Source organism: Crassostrea angulata, chromosome 4 (genome assembly GCF_025612915.1).
Source record: "Crassostrea angulata isolate pt1a10 chromosome 4, ASM2561291v2, whole genome shotgun sequence".
Classification (NCBI taxonomy): Eukaryota; Metazoa; Mollusca; class Bivalvia; order Ostreida; family Ostreidae; genus Magallana; species Magallana angulata.
The window spans coordinates 25,902,226-25,930,162 of record NC_069114.1 but is presented as its reverse complement, the minus strand read 5'-3'; the positions used below and the strand labels follow the sequence as shown (position 1 = coordinate 25,930,162).

General features: G+C 33.4%; 1 protein-coding gene and 1 long non-coding RNA gene across 2 annotated transcripts; one reads left to right on the top strand and one right to left on the bottom strand.

Annotated features, from left to right (window-relative positions):
* Positions 1–5,957: 5,957 nt before the first annotated feature.
* Positions 5,958–18,019, bottom strand: LOC128181682 (uncharacterized). Its single transcript, XR_008243344.1, has 4 exons — positions 17,864–18,019; positions 16,038–16,160; positions 6,275–6,442; positions 5,958–6,158 (listed from the first exon to the last, which is right to left on the bottom strand). It is a non-coding gene; the product is annotated as an uncharacterized LOC128181682 (long non-coding RNA).
* Positions 18,020–20,799: 2,780 nt separating this feature from the next.
* On the top strand, positions 20,800–24,285 carry LOC128181315 (early growth response protein 1-B-like). Its single transcript, XM_052849675.1, has 2 exons — positions 20,800–21,187; positions 21,978–24,285. The coding sequence occupies exons 1-2, from the start codon at positions 20,971–20,973 to the stop codon at positions 23,471–23,473; spliced, it is 1,713 nt and encodes a 570-aa protein (XP_052705635.1). The 5' UTR covers positions 20,800–20,970; the 3' UTR covers positions 23,474–24,285.
* The last annotated feature ends 3,652 nt before the right edge of the window (positions 24,286–27,937 follow it).

The window sequence follows — 27,937 nt, the reverse complement described above, 5'->3', positions numbered from 1 at the left end:
TACTCAGAACATGAGCAGAACAAAAAAAAAATCATTAACCACTAGGGCAACAAACTCTAACTTCAAATTTACAGAACCTTCTTGTTTTAATTATCTTATTTCATAAATTAATATAATTCACCTTACACATAAAATTCCACTGGTATTTATTTTTGTAAAATTATATGCAAGTAAGAAGTGAAAATAATCCTTTGGAGACAGATATAACTTTTATGGAGGGGGTTACAATGCATTATTAATTCAAAAAGTTATTGAACTATAACTTATGCATTTATCATACATAGGGTAATGATATTCTGTGTAAATTTTACAAACATATGAGTAGAGTTGCATAGTGCCTCATTTGGTAAATGATATTGGCAAAATGGAGGTAACAAATTGTTTTTATCTTATTTGTTAAGAGTCCTTTCATTCTCATTGTAACAGGGTATGATTGCATCGCATTGCATGGTCTGAATATACTTGAAACTTCTTCATACTTTTTGTACATTCATTTTTTTCTAGTTTAACTTTAAACCTCCATTGTGGCTCCTGAACACTTGAATCTGTCATGAATTCTAATTGGACCATTGTTCAAGATGGTCATTTGGATCTCAAAATAAAGATAAAAAAATTAACATTGTTTTCATCAATCCTTAATCATATTCCCTGAATAAAAATCTGGCCAGGTGAGGATCAAAGAATTATGCTTTGTGCCAAGTCCGATTTGTTATGGACCATGGTTTTATAGATGCTGAACATGTGAAATGTTGATGAGTACGAAAATCACAAACAGTTGCTGAACAAATTTTTAACAGAAAGGGTTTTAAGTTTCAGTTGTCATGTTACTAATGCATACAATGCAATGTACATCTGCATAATTTTACTCGTGCTGCTACTCTTTTCTGTGTAACACGTCCCAACACGTCCCAACAACTTGCATTTCATACCCGATTTCCTTCTTATTTTATCGTGTCTCATTATCAGTCATGGCAGGGCAACATTTTTTTTATTTCAATCTTAAGATTGAATATCTTGAATATCTGCTCTGAACGATGTTATTTAATCCTTGTACGTTGGGTGATGACTTATACGATGCGCGTGTGACATTTTACATTCAGTCTGTCAGGTATTCCTGCTGCCTCTTCAATGACATTCAATATGCTATTGGTAACAAATTGGAAATCATCTACTAAGGTTTGGACGATAATCAATGAGGAATTGTCTTGACCTTTTAGTTATACAGTCATTCTGTCTGACACATCTCATTTAGAATCAAGTGAAAATGGCATGTAATGTTAGAGAAATATGTGGAAAAGGACTATGTGCGACATTATGCATTTTTCGCCCCCAAAATTTAAGTTTTTCAAAGAGCTTTGAAAATGAAGTGATAGATAGTTGAAATCATATTGAAAATAATAAGTATGTAAATGGTTATCACCACAGTGACGTCATAAGGTAGAAATGACGTCATAAAAATTGTATTATTTTGATAAATTGATCTTTTGTAGCAAAATAAGGGTGTTTTCCGATGGTTTTTCGACTGGGAAACATCGAGTACAGGCTTGCTCACATCAGTTTTTAGTATGATGTGTATAATTATAGGAAAAAAAACATACGCTAAAATCGTACTTGAGCATACCTGCGCTCAATACTTCCGAATGCAAAATATAAAGAAAAAATTACAATACCTGATTTTTTGGCAAAATTGCGGGAATTGTGTCATTTAGATGACGTCATAGATATACAGCGAATGAGTAATGATGACAAAAATCAAGGGCCATAACTCTGTCGAAAATTGCTCGATCGTACTAATATCGAACTTGACCTAGATATTATCATGAAAAACCTGTATACCAAATTTCATTCCAATATGTTCATCCTCTGCGAAGAAAATGAACGGAAACTGCAAATAACTGGAATTTTTCTACGTCCAAGGGCCATAACTCTGTCGAAGATTGCTTGATCGTACCCAATATCGAACTTGACCTAGATATTATCATGATAAACCTGTATACCAAATTTCATTCCAATATGTTCATCCTCTGGTAAGAAAATGAACGGAAACTGTAAATAACTGGAATTTTTCTACGTCCAAGGGCCATAACTCTGTCGAAAATTGCTCGATCGTACCCTATATCGAACTTGACCTAGATATTATCATGATAAATCTGTATACCAAATTTCAATTCAATATGTTCATTCTCTGCGAAGAAAATTCTACGTCCAAGGGCCTAACTCTGTCGAAAATTGCTTGATCGTACCCAATATCGAACTTGACCTAGATATTATCATGATAAACCTGTATACCAAATTTCATTCCAATATGTTCATCCTCTGGTAAGAAAATGAACGGAAACTGTAAATAACTGGAATTTTTCTACGTCCAAGGGCCATAACTCTGTCGAAAATTGCTCGATCGTACCCTATATCGAACTTGACCTAGATATTATCATGATAAACCTGTATACCGAATTTCATTTCAATATGTTCATCCTCTGCAAAGAAAATTCTACGTCCAAGGGCCTAACTCTGTCGAAAATTGCTTGATCGTACCCAATATCGAACTTGACCTAGATATCATCATGATAAACCTGTATACCAAATTTCATTCCAATATGTTCATCCTCTGGTAAGAAAATGAACGGAAACTGTAAATAACTGGAATTTTTCTATGTCCAAGGGCCATAACTCTGTCGAAAATTGCTCGATCGTATCCAATATCGAACTTGACATAGATATTATCATGATAAACCTGTAAACTGAATTTCATTTCAATATGTTCATCCTCTGCGAAGAAAATGAACGGAAACTGTTGGTGGACCGACCGACCGACAGACTGACCGACCGACAGACAACAGCAAAGCAATATGCCCTCCCTTCTTCGAAGGGGGGCATAAAAATGGTTACAACTGGGGGCAGAAATGTAACCATACCAAATATAGTCCTTTCATTCACAAAAATATACATGTACATGCTTTATAGATATGATGACCCAGCTTGGGGTCTAGTTTTCCAACAACATATCCGAGAAATTTTGTACATTTCATCGCAAATATTCTAAAATCAGAGCAGAAGTATTTAAGTTTTTTGAATATGTGTTAAAAAAACAACTTACAAGTGTGTAATAAACCTCTGACAAACAAAACATTTGCAAGTGGGTCTTTCTGGGGAAAAACTGTATGAGAGAATTAAGTATTAAGATGCAGATAGATCTGTATGGTGAATAGGTGACTCCTCTCCCAGCACAGGCTAGTGCTAGTGACCAGGTGCACACCAGCACATAGCAAGTACAGGGGAAGGACTGTAGATCCTGAGATAGTGTTCTAAGTCTGGTGTTGCATGGACTTGTGTTCCCATCTCATCACAGGCAAATGCTAGTGACCAGACACACACCAGACTATAGATAGAGATGCAGCAAGTGTCCCAACTATGGTGGTGCAATGGTTGTTACTTCCATATCAGCACAAGCTAGTGACAGGGCATGATGGACGGCTAACAAACGGATCATGTTTTCACTATATGTTTTCTGTTCATCAAAATTCCATCTTCCCCCTTTCTTATACTGAAAATATTTCTACAAAGTAACATTCAATTTTCATAAATTATAATATTCAAACCATTGTATAAATGAGGGCAACAACTAGAACTTATTTATACTAGTAACTCAACTAATTAAGTCATTTTGATATGACTCTTGGGTAAGACAGAAAATACTGCTTAATACTAAAAAGAATTATGCTTTTGATGCTTTTTTTCTACTAAAAGTGCAAACAATTTACTATACTCCAGGTCTTTTTTCTTAAAGTGCAGTATAGAAATCTCCTCATTCATTTTTTTCTCACTTCTATATTAATTTTTGCCATTATATAAACAAAAATTCAATTCCACTGGTCTGTTTTTCAACAATGAAACCAGAGAAACCCCTCATTTAAATGCTATCAATTAAATCTAATGACATGCATATTGACACAAAGGCACATGTGAAGCCCTTTATCTATTATAGCACTACCTGGGGGAGATTCCAGGGATTTGTTCTCTAGGCACTGACACAATATTGATATGTACCTTACGCCAAATATCGGAGTAATCTGTCGCGAAATATTTACAAAATGCCCATGGTTACAGACTCTCTCTTTTTTTTTGTCTGTGTGTCAGCTAACGCCCATCTTTGTGTGTACAGTGCAGTTGTACCATAGATGGATTATGAAGCTCAAATCAGGAGGAAAACATTCAATTTATCATCCTGCCACAAGGATTCAATCCTTTCATGACTTTAAGAGTGAAAGAAACAGGATTTACTCTGCCAAGTTGCACTGCTTTTTTATATACACACAATTGGAAAGCTTTGAGCCTTTACATATATTGTATTAAAGCCTTCTGCCCTTATTTAAAAAAAAAAAGAAGAACTACTGGTAATCTCCCTTCACATTAGATTTAAAAATTCATCAACTTAGTTTGGTTTAAAATGCCCAGACCCTAATTTTTATAAATTAAGATGTGAAAAGTATTATAATGTGTACAGCAAATCAACATCATAACATTGATATGAGAAAAAATGAAAGAAAAGGTGAGGAAGCTTACATACTCCACGCTCCACATTACTGGAGATTGATACACATAAGGAATGGAAAGGTATGCATTATATAAACAAAAAATTCACAAAAGGGCATATATCTCGCAAAACAACATCAGTTCAAATATTTCTCCAAATATGCACATTCATTCCTTTGTCTGTAACAACCAAAACTTTTTAAATTCAATAGGGTCAAAATTCCCAGAAAAAAATGGAATCAGAATATCATGGACACAGTGGTAATATGCTGTGTCCTAAATACGTACAAAGTTTTCCTAAATTCGATGCAGCAGTTTAGGGGGAATTGCTCTATTGAAGAATCTGTTAATTACTATATTCAATATATGGCAAAAATTTTAAGTTCAAAAGGACTAAAATTAACAGAAAAATAACGGAATCAGAAATTCCTGGCAATATGCAAAATTTACACAGTATGTCCTAACTACCTACAAAGTTTTACAGAATTCTATGAAGTGGTTTAAGAGAAGTTGCACTCACAAACAGAACTAATGGAATGACTGACTGATTGATAGACTGGTAAAAAACTCTATACCCCTCACAACTTTGTTGCGTGGGGTATACATGTAATTAACGTCTGCGGTTGCAAACTGACGATGATTCTGTACATGTACATATGACAATTTGTCCATTTGATTTTAAGTATATATGACAATATGTCTATTTAATTTTAAGTATATATGACATGTCTTATTCAATTTTAGAAGCAAATGCTGATTAAATACATTTTCCAAAGGAATCTATAGTAAAACTCTGCAAAATTAATTTAAGGTGACTAGATCATCATTGCCATGTTTAAACTATATTTATCTTTTTCATTTGAAGAGCCAAATTATATAGAAAACCATTTTGATTTAAATATCATTTTTATGAATATTTTTATTCACAGCTCTCCTTCTCAAGAAGATCAATACAGTTTAAATATGACTTTCCAGTCCTCTTATTAATGAAAATCTAACAGATAAACCCATATACATTTTATAAGTGTGATATACATATACATGTAGGCTTACTAATAACTTCATCTTTCCTGTCACTGCCATTTCATGACATTAGATAAAATAATTCATTAACACCACTACATAGTGACAAATACTAGTAGTATCTGTAAAGATAAAAGAAAACTGACCTTTTCATTTAAAAAAAAAATGTTGCCCAGGAAACTGCTAAAATTGAGGCTTGAAAATGGGATTTCCAATTTCTATGTATTCCAAATATGATTCACAATGACAGAGTTTGAGATCTCTCTCTCTCTAACCAATTTAAAAAAAAGGAGTGAAAATCTTAAGGGCGATAAAAGAAGAAGCTATAATATACCCCAAACAGGATAATATGCACTTCTTAAAAAAATATTGTTGTGTCATATTTCCCCCAAAATAATTCAAAGCATATCATTAAAGAGTAAACAGAATACCTTTGAAATTGAAATGAGCAAATGCTTTAATTTTCAAGTGCATATAAAACTCAACATGCCAAATGTCAACCGCTCCCATGCATCACCACCCATTCTGAGCACCACTCCACACCAGATTACCAAAAAGGGTGGGAGACTTGTATTTGCATTAACAGGTAGCTTGTTTATTACCTGTAAAAAAAAAAAGAGCAAACATTTAAAAAGGTAATAAGAAAAAAAAAATAAAAACCCAAAGTTGCAAAAGTTTGCTCGCTTCATTAGTAGAGTAATTGGACTAACTTCCTTACCTCCATTCCCCAGTCTGCTTATAGAGAAGACTGTTGTTTTGGATTGACTGTGCTTGACTGCCCTTCCTCTGTACACACATTTTCTTTCCTTTGGCTCTCTTTTTGTTCCGATCACCGATCACTTTTAAATTGGTGCATGTTCATCTCCTGCAGAAGATGCATCATGACCTAGAAAATATTCTCACACGTTAAAGAATTAATTATTTTCTGTATACCTCCCATCTCAACATTTTGTCTGGTTCATTTCTTCTGGCCCAGGGATGACTCTAATCCAGTCACAATAGTTGATTTACAAAACCAAAGTGTCATTGTTTGTCACCTTCTGAGAGATTTGGCTTTCCATAACTTAAAATGAAAAATTTGAATAAAATACATGAAAAACTAAAAGTTTATAATGTATAATTACATGTCACATATGCTGAGAACTCAGGTAAGGAACCTATAACTGCAAGTATGTGACTCTTAACACAAAAAATCCTCAATTCTGTAAATAACCCTATTTACAGTATAGTTTGATTATCTCACATGTATCTTGTGAGTTCCATCCATAGAAAAAGAGCAAAGTAGGGTTAGTTCACATGAGAGGACCATGTTAAATACTGCCATAACATAATTTTGAGATATAAAGTTAACATGCAGTCAGATGGATCGATATAGCCAAATCATCATACATGTACTTAGAAAATTCGCATAAATATATAAAATGAGATTTGAATAAGTTTTGAAAAAGGAAATTTTTAAACATTTTTTTAGAGAGGTGGGGGTAAGATATCCCTTTACTTTTATTTTTGTTTAACCGTCCAACCCTCATTTTGGGTAAAAGGTCTTGAAAAACAACTGATAATTAAAAAAATTGTCTTTTCTTATAACTTGTCATTTTACTGACATAGTAAAAGTGCCAGTGATGGATTTGGCTTTAATTCTTTTTTAATGTGCATTAACACAAATTTTAAATCTACCTTGGTTGCTTGAAAATTCATCTCAAACAGAGCTTGAACTCATGCCTCCAGCTAAATACACATGCAGACTGTGCAATCAAGAAATAAATTAGTGTAACATTAAAATGCTTACGATATTGCACGTTTAAACTACCTTAGGGAAATATAAGTTGTTTTCAATAGTTCTTATGATCTAACAAAAAAAGGTAATATATGCATGCTGAAATGAAGTGCGAAAAGTACATGGTTTCATGCGTACACAAATTTTACATATCAAAACCTATGCGAACAAATATCTTATGCAATGCATAAATTTACAAATGCCTAATATTTTTCAAAAAAAAAATGTTCATAGTCTATTAAAATGGCAAACAATAGGTTCCAAGATGATTAAAAATTCAAAACACACACTCTGTGCGTAACATTTTGTCAGACTAACAATTGATGTGAATTTTAAAGTAGCAATTTATTATTCCCTGGATTAAATCTGCAAAGACCTAACACTGTTTTAAGTAAAGAACATTTTTATGGAAATTGGCAAAATTAAAAAGGAAAATTCTAATTTGAAAGTTTTAATACCAAACACAAAACAAAAATAAATAGAAAGAGGAACCCACTATGATACTGACTATACCAGTTTGATGCACTATCACAAATTGGAAACAAAATGTATACAGTGTTATTTTTGCCCAGTGTAAATTTTGCCCTTCCACACATGCAAACAGTTTTGCTTTTTGAATTTCACCAAACAGTTGGGTTTAAAGAGAGATAATTTGAAACACTGGAATTTGCCCACTGACAGCGAGGGTGAAAGGGGCGAAAATAAAACGGGGCAAATATTTACCTGTATACAGTATAATCAGGCCCTGGCCTATTGATACCAGTAGATGTGAAATTAACCATTCCCTTAATTCCCTTGTCGAATAAATAGGATGCCTTTCAAATTTTTGCTTTTTTGAATTTCACCAAACAGTTGGGTTTAAAGAGAGATAATTTGAAACACTGGATTTTGCCCTCTGACAGCGAGGGTGAAAGGGGCGAAAATAAAACGGGGCAAATATTTACCTGTATACAGTATAATCAGGCCCTGGCCTATTGATACCAGTAGATGTGAAATTAACCATCCCCTTAATTCCCTTGTGGAATAAATAGGATGCCTTTCAAATTTTCATAAAGGACTGATTAAAAATCAAATAACCAATAAAAATTAAACCACGCTAAAAATTCATTTGTATTTCTTATATATTTGCCTTTATATCTATTAGAGCAAATACGTTTTTTTGTGCAAAGCATTTAATTTTGCAATTCAATTCAAATAACGTATAAATTGAAATATTATCAAATTACAAAAAAAAAAAAGATTTTAAGATGGAAAATTCCAAAATTTTCTTCTAGTAAAAAAGAAATTGTGGTACTTTATTTAAAAAACTTCAATTCCCTTTACATCAGGATATGCTTCGTGCTTGAAATTGGCCTATCGGTTTTGGAAAAGAAGTTGAAAAAGTAAAATATTTACTGACAATCAGACAGACAAACATATGCTAAAAAAAAATGTGATCAGAAAAACGCAATTGAGCTTTCAGTTAATAAGTGCATCATGTATACAACTTGAATCTAAACAACTTTTAAGTTTGTGACAACTCAAATATATAATATAATGTGATGTTCAAAATTTTCAAATCTAATAACTAATAAACAATTATATTCAAACATATCTAGGAATTAGACATATATGAGTCAGGTTCATCAAATTCTTATTAACAGTTATAGTTAACAGTTATATTAATATCCATTAACAGTTTTCAAAGTAGGTCACATGCCATCCTTTTGGCGTGAACTAATTGTAGGCTATCTGCTAGAGAACTAAACTGAAAAATTATTCACTGCCAATTAAAACAGCCTGTTCTTTGTGATGCAAAAGATCCTCAATAAATTAGTGCTTTTATTTTTGTCCAAATTTGGTGAATATATGGCTGCCTGTATTGCCGTATGTAGGTGTTTCTATCAAGTCAAATTCATTACTTTATTTCTATGTGCTTAAGTCATGGATGGAAAATTTTTCCAGAGGGGGAGGGGGGTCTTTGGAATAATTTTCTTTTCCAAGAAGGTGGAAGGTGGGAGTGTGTCCAAAGCCTGTTTTTGGTAATTTTGCAATGTAAATTTAACATGTTTGAAAGTTTGAATTTTCCAGGGGAGGGGGAGATATGTACCCCCCCCCCCCCCCCATTTAAGCAGCTTTTATTGACCCCCCCCCCCCCATCTTTGCATTTGATAAGGTAAAACATATACAAATGCATATAATTAATAATTATATTCTTTAATTAACATGTTTCAAAGAAATTAAGATTCAAAATGAAAGGCCCTCTAATATTTCATGATTTCTTTGGAGTATTTCAATTACTATATCAAGATTGAGGGTTGAGAGCAGATCATTTTTTTATTCATATTAATAGGCTGTCAAAGACTGGATGACAATAACTCGAAGTGAAGCATTGCATGAAGCTACATCATGTAATTTTAAATTTGATGAAAACATGTTGTAAATGGTCTCCTACACCAGTACATTTGAATTGATTAAGCTAAAAACATTATATTAAGAAACAAATACAAATACCAATAATCAAACTAAGTCTATATTCATAATAAAAATTCTAAATTTGTTTGAAGAATTCCTATTTGCTGCTGATATTCCATTTTTTCCCCAACTTAATCTATAATGCAAGAGCGTATCCAGTTGTTGATGTACGTATGCATCTAATCAATTTAACGATAAAAATCTATTTTTTTTTTCTTCATAAAACTATCTATTTGCTACATATGTATTGATGACTCTAAAACAGTCCACTAGTAAAATTAAAATAGATTCTCTATCTTGGTTTTTTTTTATTTATTGAACTGCACTAAGTTGGCAAGTTATGAATCATGTATGAGACCTTATTTGCCGAGTTATATTTGACAAAGTGCTTTGTAGTGGGAGGGCGGTGATGATAATACAACACTGTCCAATTGAACTAAATACACAGCAAGTGGTCTATGGATTGTGTGGGAGCTTTTTCACTTTAAATAAAAAAAAAAAAAATAGATAATTTAGCAATCAGCATATTTCCTAGATCAAGCATTAAACAACCAAAAACAGCATTCCTGTGTAAATCAAAAGTCCTTGATAAATATAGCTAGTGTACATGGACAAACAACCACCCCCACCTCTATACCAAAAAAAGGGTCTCCTCTTGCACTATGCATAGTACAATCTGTGTTTAATATATAAGTAGAGGAGATGCAACGTATTAAGGACAGAATCGCATGCAATGGACTTCTTTGAAATTCTTTATGATTTCATTAATATCAGTCTGCAAAGATATCTGCTGGAATTAATGTTATTTGTTCATGCACCTCAACCAGCATAACTGTTAAAAAAAAAAAAAGGAGAAGACAAATCTTGTATGAAACAGGAAAAAAGAATTTTACCCAACAATCCAACAACTGTGGGGGAGGGAATCAGTTTTACATGATAATCAGTCTACCAGTATATTTTTAATATTTAAAAAAATGAATAATATACGTCTGCATTTTGGGTAAAAATAAATAAACCAGTTTTGTTTTACGATTATATTGGTGAGAATGTTGTACAGTATGTGTATCAGTATAACTTTAATTTTCCTTGTCATTTAAGGTGTAATATTCTGTAAAATACAGCTAATTTTCATATCAAAATTTAGTTGTGACTATAACAACATTATACTTTTTATTGTTAATCAATAATGAATTATAAACCTGTAACTAATAATCGGACATGGAAAGAGTAAACCTGACCAATATTTTTGATAGTCACATTGCTTATAGTTAAACAGGGAGTGAAAAGAAGCTATTATTTATGTATCAAACAGTGTGTCCCAACTGGTGTACTGGTACCCCAGCGCTGTCTCCAGCAGTCATATTAGTGTACAAGGTTAACAGTTCATGGGTAAAGTAGACACCTGTATAAATAAACATATGTCTGTTTATGTACATTGCCAGATCTGTTACAAAGAAAATAGATGTCTCTTCATCAACAATTTCTTTCAGTGCAAGTAAATAAATTGTGAAACTCAATTCACACGATTGTAAAAGTGTATGGTTGTAATTAGGAGAAAAGGAACATCTCCATATGGTGACATTAATAACTTTCTTTCAAATTAAACAATAAAATTAACACTCACTTTATATACTTTCCCTTTCACAATTTTGATGTCTAGAAGTGTAACACACAGGTTAAAAAGAGAGTCATCTACTGATCTGCAAGGAATAAGGTCGAAACATGTGGGTGCTTTTACATTTTTTTAGTTTTATACTAATAATTTTTCAAAATCCACTTTATTTCAGAAATTAAAATTTGCGCAATTTGAAAACCTTAGATAGTGATTATATTTTGAATATATGATGTTCTGATGTCTCAAAGTTTCTCATACCACCTTAAATCTGTTTGATTGCATGAAAACCAAACAACATGTTCAGGGTTCTTAGAATACATGTGGTAAATGTTTTTAAAAACATGAGGTTAATGAATGTTTTTTACTGTAATTGAGAAAAATTTTTGCATTAAATATCAAGGAAAATCAGCCACATCAAGAAAGTCCTATATTTGGACCTTATTTTGAGTGTAGACCCACCCTTTTATATAGCACTCAGTTCATCCCATGCATTTAAAGATTTATTTTTTTTCCTCTCACATAAAGCATGCATTAAGAAATGTACACACGACAGGAAGGGATAAGAGATTTCGTTAATGCATTTCATAGGTGCAGTTCATCTAAAACTGTGAATTTACACCATCCGGAGTATTAAAGAAAAGATCTAAATGCACAGAATATAGAAATCAACTCTGTAAATGTGACCAAGATATAAAAAATTAGGCATACATTTATCACCCTTTTAAAACCATGCAGTGCATATCTGCATGGTAAGACATTCCTAACACCTTTATTCTTAATTAAGTCTTAAACAAGTATTATGAATTTTCGAAAAATCAAAATTTATACTAATAAATTTTGGGAAAGTTGGCCAGCACTGCCAAATCTAAAATGAATTTTGCTTTTAAACTTTCAATTAGTTTAAACAAATATGCAAAAAACAAAAGGATACTAAGTTTATACATTTAAATAAAATCATAACATTTACGAGTACTGGATTTTCTACTGTATGTCATATGTGTGAAGTAAAATCCAAATAACAATTTTTTTTCTGCGAGTTCCTGAACACAAAGTTTCTATAGAAGCTAGCTAGAATTTCAGTTTATCTGCTAACAATGACAGCAGCATCATATGGTGAATGTCTTTGGAAATTTCATCAGACATCAACTCATAAAAGTAGTCATTAATATTTGTTGTGAGTATTTTCAACATTCTATCGATCTGTTAGGCAATTTCAACTACCACAGATGTTCAACAGATAAATTAGATGAAACGTAGCTGAGCAAAATGATACCGGTAAACAAACCAATGCAAGGTGTGTCTTTCAAAAATAGTCAAATCAAGACCCATATAGCTCAAACATTAGCCACATTGAATAATAATCAACATCACCATTGTTAACAATTTGGCCTTCACAAATGACCTTGAACATAAGTAGTATCAAATTTGACCTTACACTTATGGACAGCAGTACAGATGTCTCTATATAATATGGTTTGATAGTACACAAGGAGAAAACATTAGTATCCATGTAAAGCCACAGTCTTTGGTCTCAGAGCTAAAAAAAGGTTATTGTAATTCAGGCATAACATCCTTATCACCATAACCTTGAACTTGTCTTGTTATATGACTTGACCTTGAACATCAAGGACTTGACCTTGAACATTAAGGACTTGACCTTGAACATTAAGGTAAAAAAGAATGAACTTTCTTATAATCTTGTCAAGTTTGAAAATGCTCCAGGAAGAAAAGATTATATCTCTCCATCCATGTATTTTAAGTGTCAATCTTTTGTGGGACAGGCATTCATTTTTTAAAAATATCTATAATAAATGAATGGCTTCTGATTCTGATGGATAAATGTAAGACTAAATGATGATTATGACCAGACGAAAATTCTGTTAAAACATGATCTTTGTAAAAATATAAGCATCACAAGGGGACAAAACAGTGAAGTAATTATTTTTAATTCAATTAAAAATCAGTCAAGCTTAAACTTAAAACAGCTAGGTGGCATTGTGTTCAATGGAGAATGATATATAGATAGTGTTTTAAATAAAATGGCTGCTTCTACCTGTACTGGTACTAAAAAAGTTATATGCTATTATAATATCAAATTGAAAATTGTTTAGTTACTATACATCACTTTCCCAAGTCAAGGGTTACTGATCCGCATCGCTTCTCACAAACAAGGGTTAGTGAGAAGCAGTGCGGATCAGAAACTCTTGACTTGGGAAGATGCTATACATGTACTTGTATGAGTATTATTGCATGTTTATAATTTCTTAATACATGTAATGAAATCAGCTTTTTAGGATGTGCTAGAAATAAATGAAGAATTTACAAATAAGACCGGGTACTTGATTCTTCCTGGGTGTTACCCATTACAAATTGTATTCTATAAAACTGCTAGTAAGAAAAACCTTAGGAAGCATCTGCCAATATCAGAAGTAAAAAAGAAATTAAGATTACACTGCCGTCAGAAATGCATGTTTCAATGTAATTTAATGTTATTTTAACACTTGTCCAGTATAGATATTGAACATCGTTATAACCTACAACACAGTATTAACATTATGTTGTATGTTACAACAACATCATTTGAAAGCTATTCCTGTATTAGTTAAATCCTTTCAGACATTCATATCGCTATGGATTACTTGCTGCTATTTGCGTCTATGAGCCTAGTCGAGAATAAATTTTAAAATCATTTGTATTGATAAATGGCAGGACAGTATCTTATTCAAACATTACGATCAATGATCTAAATCAGTCCGCATTGTGAATGTCAATGCCAATTCATGAACACATGCTGAGAGAGAACAAAAAATACTCCAAAATCTAAACAGTCTGGAAGAGATTTAATTCAAATGATAAATTGAAAAGCAGTAGCGTACATCTGAACTAGCCTTAGTATCTGCCAGTATAGGCCCCCCTTCCCTTCCTGTTCGAATCCCCCCCTCCCCAGTTCTGCTCATCCTACTTATACCCTATATACTTTCAAAGCTGACTTGAACTGCGGTTTTATTAATAAGACTTCGTTAGAGGGTAACTTGTATTATTCAACTGTTCAAGATTTTTTATGTCCCCTAAGCTGATTTTTAGCATTATACATGTATAGAAGTTCTAGAACTGTAATTACAATGAAAGAAATTCAAATTGACTTCATTTCCAGATACCTCTCTCTCTCTCTCTCTCTCTCACACACATACAAGTAGAAATGTTTATCATGAGATTAAAATGTGTTTTCTACTGGTTGATTCCTGCTGAAATTAAGTTTTTACTTCCATAAGAAACAGATGAATTGAAAATTGTTCATAAGTCTGCTTGCTGTTGTGTGTGTATGTGCTGTGTACAATAAAGCATTTGAATAACATAAAAAAACTGACTTAATATGCATAATTCATCACTTATTTTGCAGAAGGCACTGGCATTACTCATCCAAAGTGATAGTGTTTGACTTCCAAACCTTATTCATTTTATTTCCTTGTCATTAATTCCAAGTAGGAGGTGACAACACACCAAATATTTTTTTTCAAAAATCAAAGAAAAATTTTAGATAACGCTTGAGTAGTTAAAATGTGTTTGCTTGCTTTCCATACAGGCATGAAATTAAAAAATTTCAACCTGTTACATAAATCATATCGTACAAAACAGAATTTCAATGAGTGACTTTTCCAGCGTGGGATTTGTCTCTGTACAAAGTCACAGTCTTTTGATATATATGAACATAAAACAGGTTCCACAAACCCTGTCACCTCCAAACGCGTTTACCTACAAATTTCTGGGTCACTATCAAGCGATTTACTCTCTTTAAATCACACATATTCCCGCTGATAACAGCATAGCAACTTCAAAAACCAAACAAAACTTGTAAAAAGGTTATGTGTGCTTTAAATTTCAATTTTATTTATCTAACCCACTTTTTCATGCAAAAAAAAAAAACTTGGTTAAGCACTATAGACTTTGGTCTAGCTCTGTCATCTGTAAAAAATAATTTTTTTTGTGAGCATCTCAACCTTTGAGTAATCTCCATTGATTTAAAAATTAAGAGAAATGAACACGATGTTAGAACAATTAATAAAACTGTTTGAGAAATCAAGAGGCACATAAAAATGATGGTTATAGAAAAAGGGTGTTTCCCCTATCTCCTTAAGGGATCCTCACCGTCTTGCTGTGTCATTACAATCCATTCTCGGGACTAGAGCATATATTCTTTGAAATGTATAAATAGCTACTTGAATCAAAGCAAAATTACAATGACTGTGATCATTTTAAAATCTTACATTGATGATTAACATTTAATGATTAATGCAATTCATATGCATTCATTGTTTAATGCATATTTTTATCCACTGTTCAATTAAACTTTAAACAATGATATTCCAAAGAGGCACCTGTTTGTAATTCATTTATGCCAAATTTGTTGAAAATACGAGAATATTGCTCTCTAGGTGTCACAGATAATTACTTTATTAATATATATTACATATCTTATATATGCTGTACTTTAATTTAGATGCTCATGAAAAAGTAATGAGATATAAAGTATTCACTGTTTACTTTCCTTTTTGAACCAATTTCCTTTCCTTCCTTCCTGAGAGAGAGAGAGAGAGAGAGAGAGAGAGAAGGATTTAGCAAATGAGAAACCCTTACCTCCCTCCTGCATATTCTGTCATCCTGTATCACCTTGTAGTGGATCAGTAGTCTGGACTTGTGTTATCTGGATCAGTAAAAGGAGGCTGCATGGTGCTCAACAAAATTACCCATCACATCTACCTGCAAATTTTGTATATGACATTTAGCTATAAACTATATCATTTGATTTTAGTGAAGGAAAAAAAGAAATATTTTAGGTTTAAAATACAGAGCTCTTCTCCTAAGGAGATTCATCATATATGGTCTAAAAATGGAGAAAAATGAAAAAAATGTTCCAAAGACTGGCTCTGGTTTTAGTACTATAGCTCGAGGGATAGATGTCTTTCTTCTAATCACAAATTTTACCAAAAAAACACTTAATTAAATAATTCTTCACTATTGCTGATATACAGCAAGTCAGTAGAGATTACTGATCGTAAAAAATTCTCATTCATTACACATGCACAAGTATCAACACATCTCAAGCTGTAACACAGTAAAAATCTAACTGGTTGTTTACTCAAATATTGAACCTCCCACACCATAGGATCATCTTACATACGTCAATTTTTAGTCTTGTGTTCATTCTAGATATAGACATCCGCCATATAAATAACATTGAAATAGACCTTTGATTTCAGAGGAAGAAAATAAACTTTCTATATACATAAAAAAAAAGTCTTTGAAAAGCTTAATTTAACTTACAGCAATTTTTCCCAGAAGAGAAACAAAAACCTAATTTATTTTCATTTTTCATGACATAATTTATAAAATGTATATGCTAGCTAATAATTAGGGCAAGTAATATATAGTAAGTGCGTTATTTATGGGCATGTATGCCTCAAATAAAGGTCTGTGAATTTGTTAAGCACAGTGCAGCTCTTTTAATAGAATCTGCTCTATTTTACTAAAGAAATTATTATTGAATTCATAGTTAATAAATCCACTGTAATTCTTAGGGGTTTCCCTTTTCATTCAACAGGAACTATATAATCTCATTACTAGTACGATCAGTAATAAGTGCATCATCTGAAAATCAATCATATATTCCATATCAATCGTTCTAGGCCTACTGAAATTAGGTTCATTGACAATTAAAACACACAGGGAAAAAAAAAATGTTTTTTTAAAAATTTAAGCTGCATGGACCGGTAATATTGTATCCTTGCTACTGAAGAAACAAAATGTAATCCACATCTCTTTCTGAAACCGAAGAAAGTCAAAATAATATAAAAAGATACAAGAGAAGAAAAAAAAATCACTTAATTGTGTCTGATAGTGATATATTGTAAAAGTTTTATTGCAGTTTGACATGCAACTGCCCACATCTCATGAATATTAAATCACTTTCCAGTACAAACACACTTAATTGAACTTTAACATCTAGCTGCGGATGTCTTACGTATACATTTAATTGTGTGGGCCGGCTTACAGAAATTTAATTTCACTCATTGTTATCACAAAGACATGATGGTGCAAGAGATTTTAAATCTACAATTAATTCATAATATTCTTGGTTATTGATGAAGCCTTGACGGATCTGTAGCAATAGACAATGGCAGCTATACTCAAATAGGAGAATAATTCACTATTTGAAATCAAACATATTTAAATACGCATGCACATAAATGAAGTAAATTCAAAGCAATTTCTATTACGATTAGAATAGTTAATCAGACCATACAAAAAAATAAAATGTAGTTCATTATGTTGATCTTCATCACTTAAAAAAATTCATTAATTTTTTTTTTTCTGAGCATATAGTTGGTGCTTTACTTCGAAAGAGGGGAATAAATAGAGCGAATATATGTTTGTCCTTTTCAAAGACTCGCTTAAGATTATACCTCAACTGTCATCGGAAGATTTTGGATTATGAGCGTAATCCTTCACTGGTACTCGATCTATAGAGTCAACGTCATCAGTCTAATCTAAATGATCCATCTTTGTCCCCATTCTGACATTCTGTATTCATGCAGTATCTTTTCATCAGCCATTTTCATTCTCACCTGAAATTCAAAAGAAATCATGTAGCAACAAAAGAGAGTAAAGTCCTAGTAGATCGACCTACATTTTTTTTTTATAATAAATGTTCTAGCCAGGGAGAGAAAAGTGGACTCAGAAGCCAAGCTTCCTATTTTAATAGGCTGAAGGTCTAAACTAGATCATCATGCAGTAAAATGATTCCTACATTGTACCATATATCCAGATTATTTCAAGTGTCTGAAAATTTGAGAAAACAGGGAATATTTATAGCTTTTTTTTAATTTGCGTCAGTCTTTTTTTTTTCTATTTAAAAGGTTTCTTTATATTGCAAATAATACTGATTATGAATTCTGTGTATTGAATAATTTGCGATGTAAAAGCGAACTGGAAAAAAGCAAAAACTAGATCATTTCAAACATTAACAGATAAATCTTATAAAAAAAATTTTTGGCAAATTAAATGAAGTACATTGTATTACAATATATATCTGTATTTTTTTTTTTATTTTATCAATATGATTGCAAAAAATAAATCAACATAAAGTTGATCAATGATTTTAAGCAAAGGGTGATAAAAGAATAATTTTCATTAGTACTAGTACCTACAAATTTTAAAAGTGGAAAAAAACCCCTGGCATGGATATCAGCATGCATCAATAAGGATCCCTTACAAGATCAGAAAAAGACATGTACTAGACCGAAGTTTGATTTGCAAACACACCACAGGTTTTGGTGTCTACATGATTATAATTAATCAGAAGCTTAATCATATTGAGACAGGTATGCATCCTTCACCTGGTTGTAATTACCCTGTCTGTCTATTAATGGGAGTACTGACTGACCACAGTCCCTAGTAGGCAGGTGGTACCTAACCATTCTCCTGATTACAACTATTCTAGTGTATGCAGTGTTCATCTGTACAGTATGGGGTAGCAAAGTAGTAAGCAGTGAAAAGCCGATTGGTTCATTTACCCATTCACATTCAGGACTTTTCATTCATTTTTACTCAGTAAAAAAATCAAGTTATCCTTTAAATTTGGAAACTTTTAAAAATACAGAGATAATCAGATGTATAAATATTTATACATTAATATGTTTGTCTAACTATCATATAACATATATTTCTATCCTTGGACTTAAAATCTGTCAATTAAATTTAAATGTAAGCTGCTGCCATAATGAATTAATGGAAGATCGAGTGGTACTGGTCAAATTTCACCAGTAGGAATGTTAAGTGGTTAAGGATTACCACCCTACAGATCCTACAACCTGTCTCAAATCTGGTTCATTCTACTGGGGACATCCAAATAAAATTTTAAGTATCGAAAGCCGTATTACGGAAATATAAAAGAAAACATGGACACAACCTTGTAGCATATCATGGGAATTAACATAATCATTATATCATAAATTAATGTTCCAATGATATATGCTACAATGCTACAAATCTAAATATATTGTTGTCTAATACATATATATGATTAATAAGTACAACTATTTTATTTGGGGTAAAATTACATAATAATAATTACGGCTAAAAACTGCAAGAGTGTAAATTGATGGAGAGGGAGGTCAACCAATGCTGAAATTTGAAAAAAAGATGATGGGATAATTAGTGCAGCGAGCAAAGATATGCAGTTATTTATAATCACCCTGGCCTGGTCAGTATGGTAATATATGGTGTCTTGCCTTAATATATTTACCATTTCTTTAAGTTGTCAGAAGCAGTTAGAGCAGGGCACTTATGAAATTTGTGATTGTATGTACTGGTCTATATTGATTGCACCTGCATATGCCTCTGAGAACACTGTATAATTATAATATGAATGGTGGTTAGAATAACATACTTTAAGATTCTACATCTACAAGCAGTGCATGGTTTTGGGGACACATGACATTATAATTTGATTTTTAATGCGATCTTGGTACGAGTCTATCACTCAGTGTGTGCATGCACTGTATATCACAATTCGATAGTCCTTCGTCCACACAGCACGAGAAAAGAAATATATTTGATTGAATAATAAATGCACCTCCATTGCAGAAGTCTACGTCGATCAATATAGAAGCACAGTTATTGGTCACAAAAATAGCTACAACATAAATAATTTTGTACGAAGAGGAAGCCCAAATCAATGAACTTCGTGTAACTCACGCCAGGATAGCTATTTTCTCTCTCAATTCTATATTTAACTTTCTCGAGAAGATCGTCTCGCCAGGATGATTTACGTCACAATAAGCTTTTTTAGGATTCGGGGGAACTCGTTTGTATCGTCGATTACGAATATTTCCATATATGGAGGTCGTGTTTCCTGTCCGGAATATACCGGAGGTTTCCGAACTCTATTCCATATATGGACAGTAAATTTCCGTCGTATCTTCTACGTCACGAACTGGTATGTGACCTTGTCTCCCATATAAGGAAATTCTAGCAATCGGAAGGGCAAAGGTCATACTACGACGAGAATATTCCCATGGTCATACTATCCATGTTTTCTCCAAATTCTGAAATGCTCAACAAACGAAAAATGGTATGGGAATGCATTGATACAAGAGTAACATAGAAATATATTTTTTTGAAGAAATTTGTTTAAAGAAATGCTTTTAAATTGCGTGACCTAGATTTAATAGGCATCTACTATACAACCAATTTCTATACTATCTCCATTGACGTCACATGTGCGTCAGTCGTAGTCAAGCAACGGGAAATCTTAGTAAGATTTGATTGGTTAAAATTTTACGCACCGTACTAAGAGTTTCCATATATGGGACGAGTAGTAAAGAGAGTTTCATTCATAAATACGTTCAACGGCTCTAGTAGTTCATTCATAAACTGATCTTCGAATGTGTTTGAGTATTGAAAAAATATAGTATACGGAAAACATAGTCGTACGTTTACGATCGTATGGTGATCTAACAGTGTTTACATAACTTCTATGAAAACACGTGTCCACCAGTAAATATTGGAAATGATTATGGACGGTTTAGACACTCTGTCGCAAGTTGCACTGGATCAGATTAACCTTACCAACTTGGCTAATCTGTGTTTTGATTGTGGATCTGTACCGGGAGGGGGCCGACTGCCCTCAGAGTCTTTTGACGACTCTTTGAATACGCCCGTGACTAGTAATTCGGATACATTCTTTGGAAATGATCCTTTGGGGCCTGTGCCTATAACTGCAACTGGTATGTAGTGCTTTTTTGGTTTACAATTGTTGTTGCTTACAACTTATGTATTGTACTATAACTTTAAGTCAGTATCATTGGGTATATGCTACATGCATTCATAGTCTTTGTATCACTCAGTAATGCTAGAAAAGGTTTAGAATCCAGACAGAATTAGTGCTCTATCGATCAGCTGTTGGGGAATGCTTCTATTATTAGAAAGTCTAATTTGTATTCATGTGGCTATGTGCGTCAGCAAATGTCGATGCCAAGTTCATTCATAAAATGGAATGCCCGGCTTCTCTGTTGAATTGGGACCTTTTTAAGGGATTTTGGGACACAGTGCCGGTAGAGTAAAGTTAGTAGTAAAGTTCTATCGTAGTAAAACCACGTTATTGTGTTTATGTCGGCCTCCCACAACTTAAAATCGCCTACGCAAACATTTCTATATTAGGGTCAAGGGGCGGAGCTTCTCTTTGAATGTACGTCATAGGCGCATATCTCGAGTGGTCTCGTGCGTAAACGCCATGTCATTAATAGCTGGGTCGATATCTTGCACATTTTTCCGTATTCACTATAATTGATATATGACGACAGCAAAACTGAGCAGATGATCGACATTGTTAATAATGTAGCTGCAAAAGAGAGAATTAGAGAAAAAACATATATAATAAAAATCAATAAATAAATCTAGTTGAACACTTAATAATAATAATAACCGAAAAAAAAAATAAAAAATAAAAATAGATAAATAAATAAAAAAAAAATAAATAAAACAACACGTTTACAATATTTTGTTTCTGTTTTGCAGCAAATATTGAAGCCCAGATTACGATCCCGGAGAGAAATTTCGGTGCAGTTCCAAGCACCCACCAGCAAACCCAGCCTACAGCTGACCATGCCTGTCAACAGGGCATCACCCATCGCATTCAGTACAAGGGGACTCTCGTTACCTCCTCAGTGACGCCCTCCACCACTACAGCGGACCATCTCTTCCCCGTCAACGCCGGGCAGCCTATCTTCGCTCCACTGTCGCCTTTACTTAGCATTCTTACCCAAGCAACACAGGTGCAAGCAAACGTAGCCACCCCTGGGTCTCAGTGCCACAATATCCCGGACTATTCCTCCTACCAATGCCACCAACAGCAGCCACAGCAGCAACAGCAGCAGTCGTGCTTCAGCCCTGCTCCATCCACTACTTCACAGCACTCACAGCATTCCCACACAGGTTCCCCACAGCCTGACATGGGAGTCCATGACTGCGATGCCTACTCCACTGGATTTGGGTCCCCAGGGCCATTGACCCCAAGTTCTACTCATTCCACCCCGGAACCCCAGATCCCAGTGTGCGAGTCTCTATCGCTGGACTACACCAGTCCGCCTCCACCCTACTCTCGTGCATTTGAAGCTCAAGTGAAACAGCCTCCAGTATTCAGTTCATGTTCTCAACAGCAGCCCATGATCAGTGAACAGCAATCTATGAACATTAGTTACCCAGTGTCATCTTCTATGTCGATGACACCACAGACTGTCCTTCATTTCACAGACGACATGCGCGCCGGTGATATGAACCAGAGTTCAGAATTCAAATGGACAGTGCAACCCACTCAAACTGGGTTACCAGACTTTAATGCTCTAAATGTTACACCAAACTACCAACAGCCGCAGTATCAAGTTCCAAACATAAAACAGGAACCAGGCATTAGTGACTTATCTAATGAATTTTTAATTCCTTCTTCATCCCAAGCCGACTACGGCATGCCATCTCAGAGTACCCCATCGAAACATTCGTTGCCTTCATCCATTCTTCAGCCCTACCAAGGAGGGCAACTCAAATTGATGCCAGTAAAGCCTAGAAAGTACCCAAATCGCCCAAGTAAAACGCCTTTACATGAGCGACCCTACGCATGCCCAGTGGAGAGCTGCGACCGACGATTTTCCAGAAGTGACGAACTCACACGTCACATTCGTATTCACACTGGACAGAAACCCTTTCAGTGTCGTATCTGCATGCGCCAATTCAGTCGAAGTGACCATCTAACAACACACGTGCGAACACACACGGGAGAGAAACCTTTCTCCTGCGATGTGTGTGGACGAAAATTTGCACGAAGTGACGAAAAGAAACGACATGCAAAAGTACATTTAAAACAGAAAATGAAAAAGGAAGCAAAAATGTTGGCTTCAAATGCTCCTCTCCCTCCGGCTACCTCCACAAGCGACATGATCACGAATATTCTCCAAGGAAGTGTTAGCGGGCCTAGCACAACCTCAATCCCTCACATAGTAACGACGTCCTCGTTATAAAAAGGACAGTGAAAAAAAAGACAGCTCAAAAATACATTTTTTCACTCTGTCTTCAGGGACTCCGGTGATCATAGAACTATAAATAGATATGACGTAAGGTTGTCCATGTTTGAGCGCGAAATTGAAAACGAGGTAATTCGTTTTGAGCGCTTCATAAGATGGGAGAACTTTAATACTGTTATCATTATGTACAGACAAGCTTTATTATAGTCATTTAATTGTGTTGCCAAGTGTCATTTTCATATTTTACATAGTTGATATATGTTGTTCCCGTTGTTCTGTTATTACTGGCAGCATATCAGGTACTAGTGCTTATGTTAAAACATTTTTCGTTATATTTGTTGATTTTTTTTTTCATCCCCAAACAAATTACATTTCAGTAGATCTGAACCCTCTAATAGCTTTATAAATGGCATTTTGTTATAAAACTGTTTTTTCCCTCTCTTTGAATTTCGATGTCAATTTTTATACAGTTAACAAACTCGTATTTTTTATTTATATATACCACCTTCTATATTAAATATAGTCATGTACTGTCGAGTAAGGCTTTAAAAAAATTCTTTAGCAAAGTTTATGTGTACATTGATTTTGTTACGTTGTGATAAAGTTTTAATATACATGAGATTGTGAGGAAGACAGGTACCAAAGTACTTGTATAATACTTTGTTGAATTTGCCTTTTCAAATTTCTTATTTTTTATTATATTTGAACATTACATGTTGTATTTTCCATATTCTTGCTGGCTAAGAGTAAAAAGCATGGTACTATCAGTAACTGATGGTTGACTGTTGAATAAATGAGTTAAAACTTAATCTCTTTGTCAGTGTTATATATATCAGAAATAGAGTTTGAAATGGTTAATTACTTGAGTACTTCATCTCTCATGAACATGGAGCTTGAGAATGTTTGTTGAAACAATTCTTTCGTCAATATTTAGAAACGTTTATAATGCATTTTTTGTCAAACTTTCTGATATTTTCTAAATTAACCAAAACTGCGGTGCGATAGTAGAAAAATATTGAGGACATAACAGGAGAGAACGATGTGTTCCATGCACGGATCCAGAAAATTTTACCATCTTATTTGAGTTTGCCACTAACATTTCATAATGTAATTTAAAGAAATTTTAATTGGACCCCCACCCCCGACCCCCCTCAAGATCCGCGCATGTTTTCAAGGTGTGGATACAACAATTATGTAAAGAAACATACAATAATAGACATATATGCAAAACATGACATGCATATTAACAGTGTTAAAACATGTTTACAATAACAGAATGACAATTGAAATGTTATGGTAAACATGCACTGTTTATGACAGTAAAGATGGATAGATTAAAGTTCAATAAACAAAGATTTTCTCTAACACGACTATACCACAGTTCAAAAATATCTCACTTGAATGAGTGAAATTCATATTTATTAACAATAAAGTTAATTAAAAGGATATGCGCCATCCACTTGATCGGAAGAGCTTCATGGGTGGGACAAAGCGATAACTGTAAACAAGCAACGACATTTTCTGAGACAAACAATAAGAAGAGCAAGAATGACTTGCAAACAAGACTTCATTAAAAATCCAAACTTAATAGGATGTTGAGAGGATACACAACAAGTGCTCGAGTTTACTAAGCAGTGTATTCATAGGGAGTGTACACGCAGAACATAGATAGCCATCAAGAATGTATCGCAAATATAGAAATAAACAAATATGCATCATTGAAGTTTTCAAATCGAATACCTATCATATTATTACGAAGAAAAAAATTGTTCCTTTTGTCAAAATTAACTCATTAAGAGTCGGATCTGGAGATATAGATCAAACAAAAGCCATGTAAACTTAGATGGACCCTATGTTGTATGAAAGGCTGATGTTCGAATTTATCGGAAGCAGAGAGAGAGAGAGAGAGAGAGAGAGAGAGAGAGAGAGAGAGAGAGAGAGAGAGTTCAAAGACCAGACAGAATGCATAGGGAGACTTGAAAAAAAAAATGAAACACCACCCCAGTCTGAGTAATAGTCACTCCAAGGATACTCTTGAGGACAGAGACCCGACGTCTGTAACTTTTACTTTGAACGGTGAGACCTCAAACGATAGGTGTGCAAGTGTATACCTTTAATCACATATCAGATGTTGGTTAAGGTAGTAAGCCCATAAGTGTTCTTGCGAAGGACACTAAATTGTATCAGATTCTATCTGGCCGTAACTACACCTATAGGGCACCTGTACATTTCCAAGGCTTGTTTTGTACTGACAGTAAGATGTACACTCTGTAACTGGGCGCATTTCTACTCATATATGTAGGTCACGCGAACCCTATCGCCAAGATCTAGACTGTGTTGTGAATCCTAGATTCTACTGTATAGCTTTAACGAAACTATGTAGACTGTCGTTGCCATTTTATAGTATATACTACTTTAGTATATATTTCTACCCAATGAATAAAAAAGAAATAACATTGCGCAAGTTTTGAAGATGGTGAAATTTACTGATAGATGGCCACCAAGCATTTGAAATAAAACTCAGAAATATCTAAAATAAGAATTTTTTTTTAGAACCATTACAATCCAAAACAAATTCCAGGTTGGATTAATGAAGGCACGAGTGATCATTCACGAAGACACATGCATTTAGCCCCAGGGTTTCACCTGTCCATGATCAGTATATACATTTATAATGCAGCTTGCAATGTACATGTGCATTTTCAGGGGGGGGGGGGTGTCACCTACAAGACTATTATTAGATAATGACATACATTATTCAAGTACCATGTTTTAATTAATTCATTCTGCCTGAAGATGCATTTTTCATTGTTTAAATTTATCATCATAATTTTTGCGATAAATATTATACAAATATTGCACGCTTAATGTCCTGACGTCTATCTTTTTTGAAGTCCCAAAATGTTTCTTAAACTCGTACAAAACAGCGATGTTTTTAGACATGCAGTGTCCAAATTTACTTTACTTCCTTAAAACTTCACAAACGCAAATACTGAAGTACCACTTTCGTCTAGGGGCGTTTTCCGAGTCTTCTAGTGCATAATAACTATTATGTAATCCGAGAGTGCAAAATATACTGTGTATAACGTGAATCAATGCTCAAAAGACTCTATATATATATATATATATATATATATATATATATATATATATATATATATATATATATATATATATATATATATATATGTAGATAAATAAAGCCTTGGTACAGCAAAAAATACTTAAATAAATAAAACAGAATGCGACAGTCCAAATTAAATTTATTTAATTTGGACTGTCGCATTCTGTTTTATTTATTTAAGTATATATATATATATATATATATATATATATATATATATATATATATATATATATATATATATATATATATATATATATATATATATATATATATATATATATATACACACACACACACACACACACACACACACACACACACACACACACACACACTGCTCGCTCTGTAACATTGCGAGTCTAAATCTAAATCTGATCACGATGTGATAGAAAAAGAACAAGACAAATGTTTCGGAGAAACAAAATGCTGTAAATATAAAACGCGGTATTTGAATCAGAACGTACGAGGATCTAGGATATTGCACACGAATCATCTGGACATATACATACAATCACACGGATGTTCCCAACCCCACACATAAACAAAGGAGTTATCAATCACTGCTCACCTAGAAATGATTAACACTGTGGCAAAGCCGTTCCTTTTATTATCATATTTCAGAAGACTGTAATATACAATATATTAAGACTACTTGTGGATGAAGAGAGGTGAAAGGTCAATGCTGATTTCCAATAACTTGTAATCATATCTCTAATAAGTTTTCACTAAAGAATTGCTCGACAATATGTGAACGTAGAGGCTTTACTAATATTGCTTCCTTAGTGAAGCATTAACAAAACAAATGCTCAATTTAATTTTGAGGAAATGAAGACTTAAACTTTTGAACTGTTGTTTAAATTTTTAAGGTATAACAAGTAGTGAAATCTATCGACATAAAATATTATTCTTGAGGTCATATTTTGACTGAATGAAACTCCGGGTCATTTTTTGGGAATTAATTATAATTATAACAACCCCCTTAAAACTTATTACATCGACCAACTAGTCGCAATCGAACAAATATTTAATTATTTCATTCATGTTTTAAAATAGAACAGAATAGGAAAGGAATACTTCTAGGGAGCAATTTGCATCGTACAGGCCTTGCCATTGATTTTCTATATATCCTAGGTTCCCAGAACAAAATTGCTGATATGACGTCAAGACATAGTCGATTAGATTGATTTTATGACGATAGAAACTTAAACCATCGGTTTACTTCCCTAAAAAGCTATAATTACATTCTGTAGTATGTTACCCATTTCCATTGTTAGCCAAATGTTTCCCTATTTTATTTTATAGAAGGAAATGTACACTTTGCTCGCAACATATTT

Bases quoted from the DNA above. Each gene is read 5' to 3' on its own strand.
- LOC128181315 (XM_052849675.1), top strand. From the start codon at position 20,971: ATGATTATGGACGGTTTAGACACTCTGTCGCAAGTTGCACTGGATCAG. The intron at 21,188-21,977 runs GTATGTAGTGCT...TCTGTTTTGCAG, and splicing joins TGTGCCTATAACTGCAACTG to CAAATATTGAAGCCCAGATT.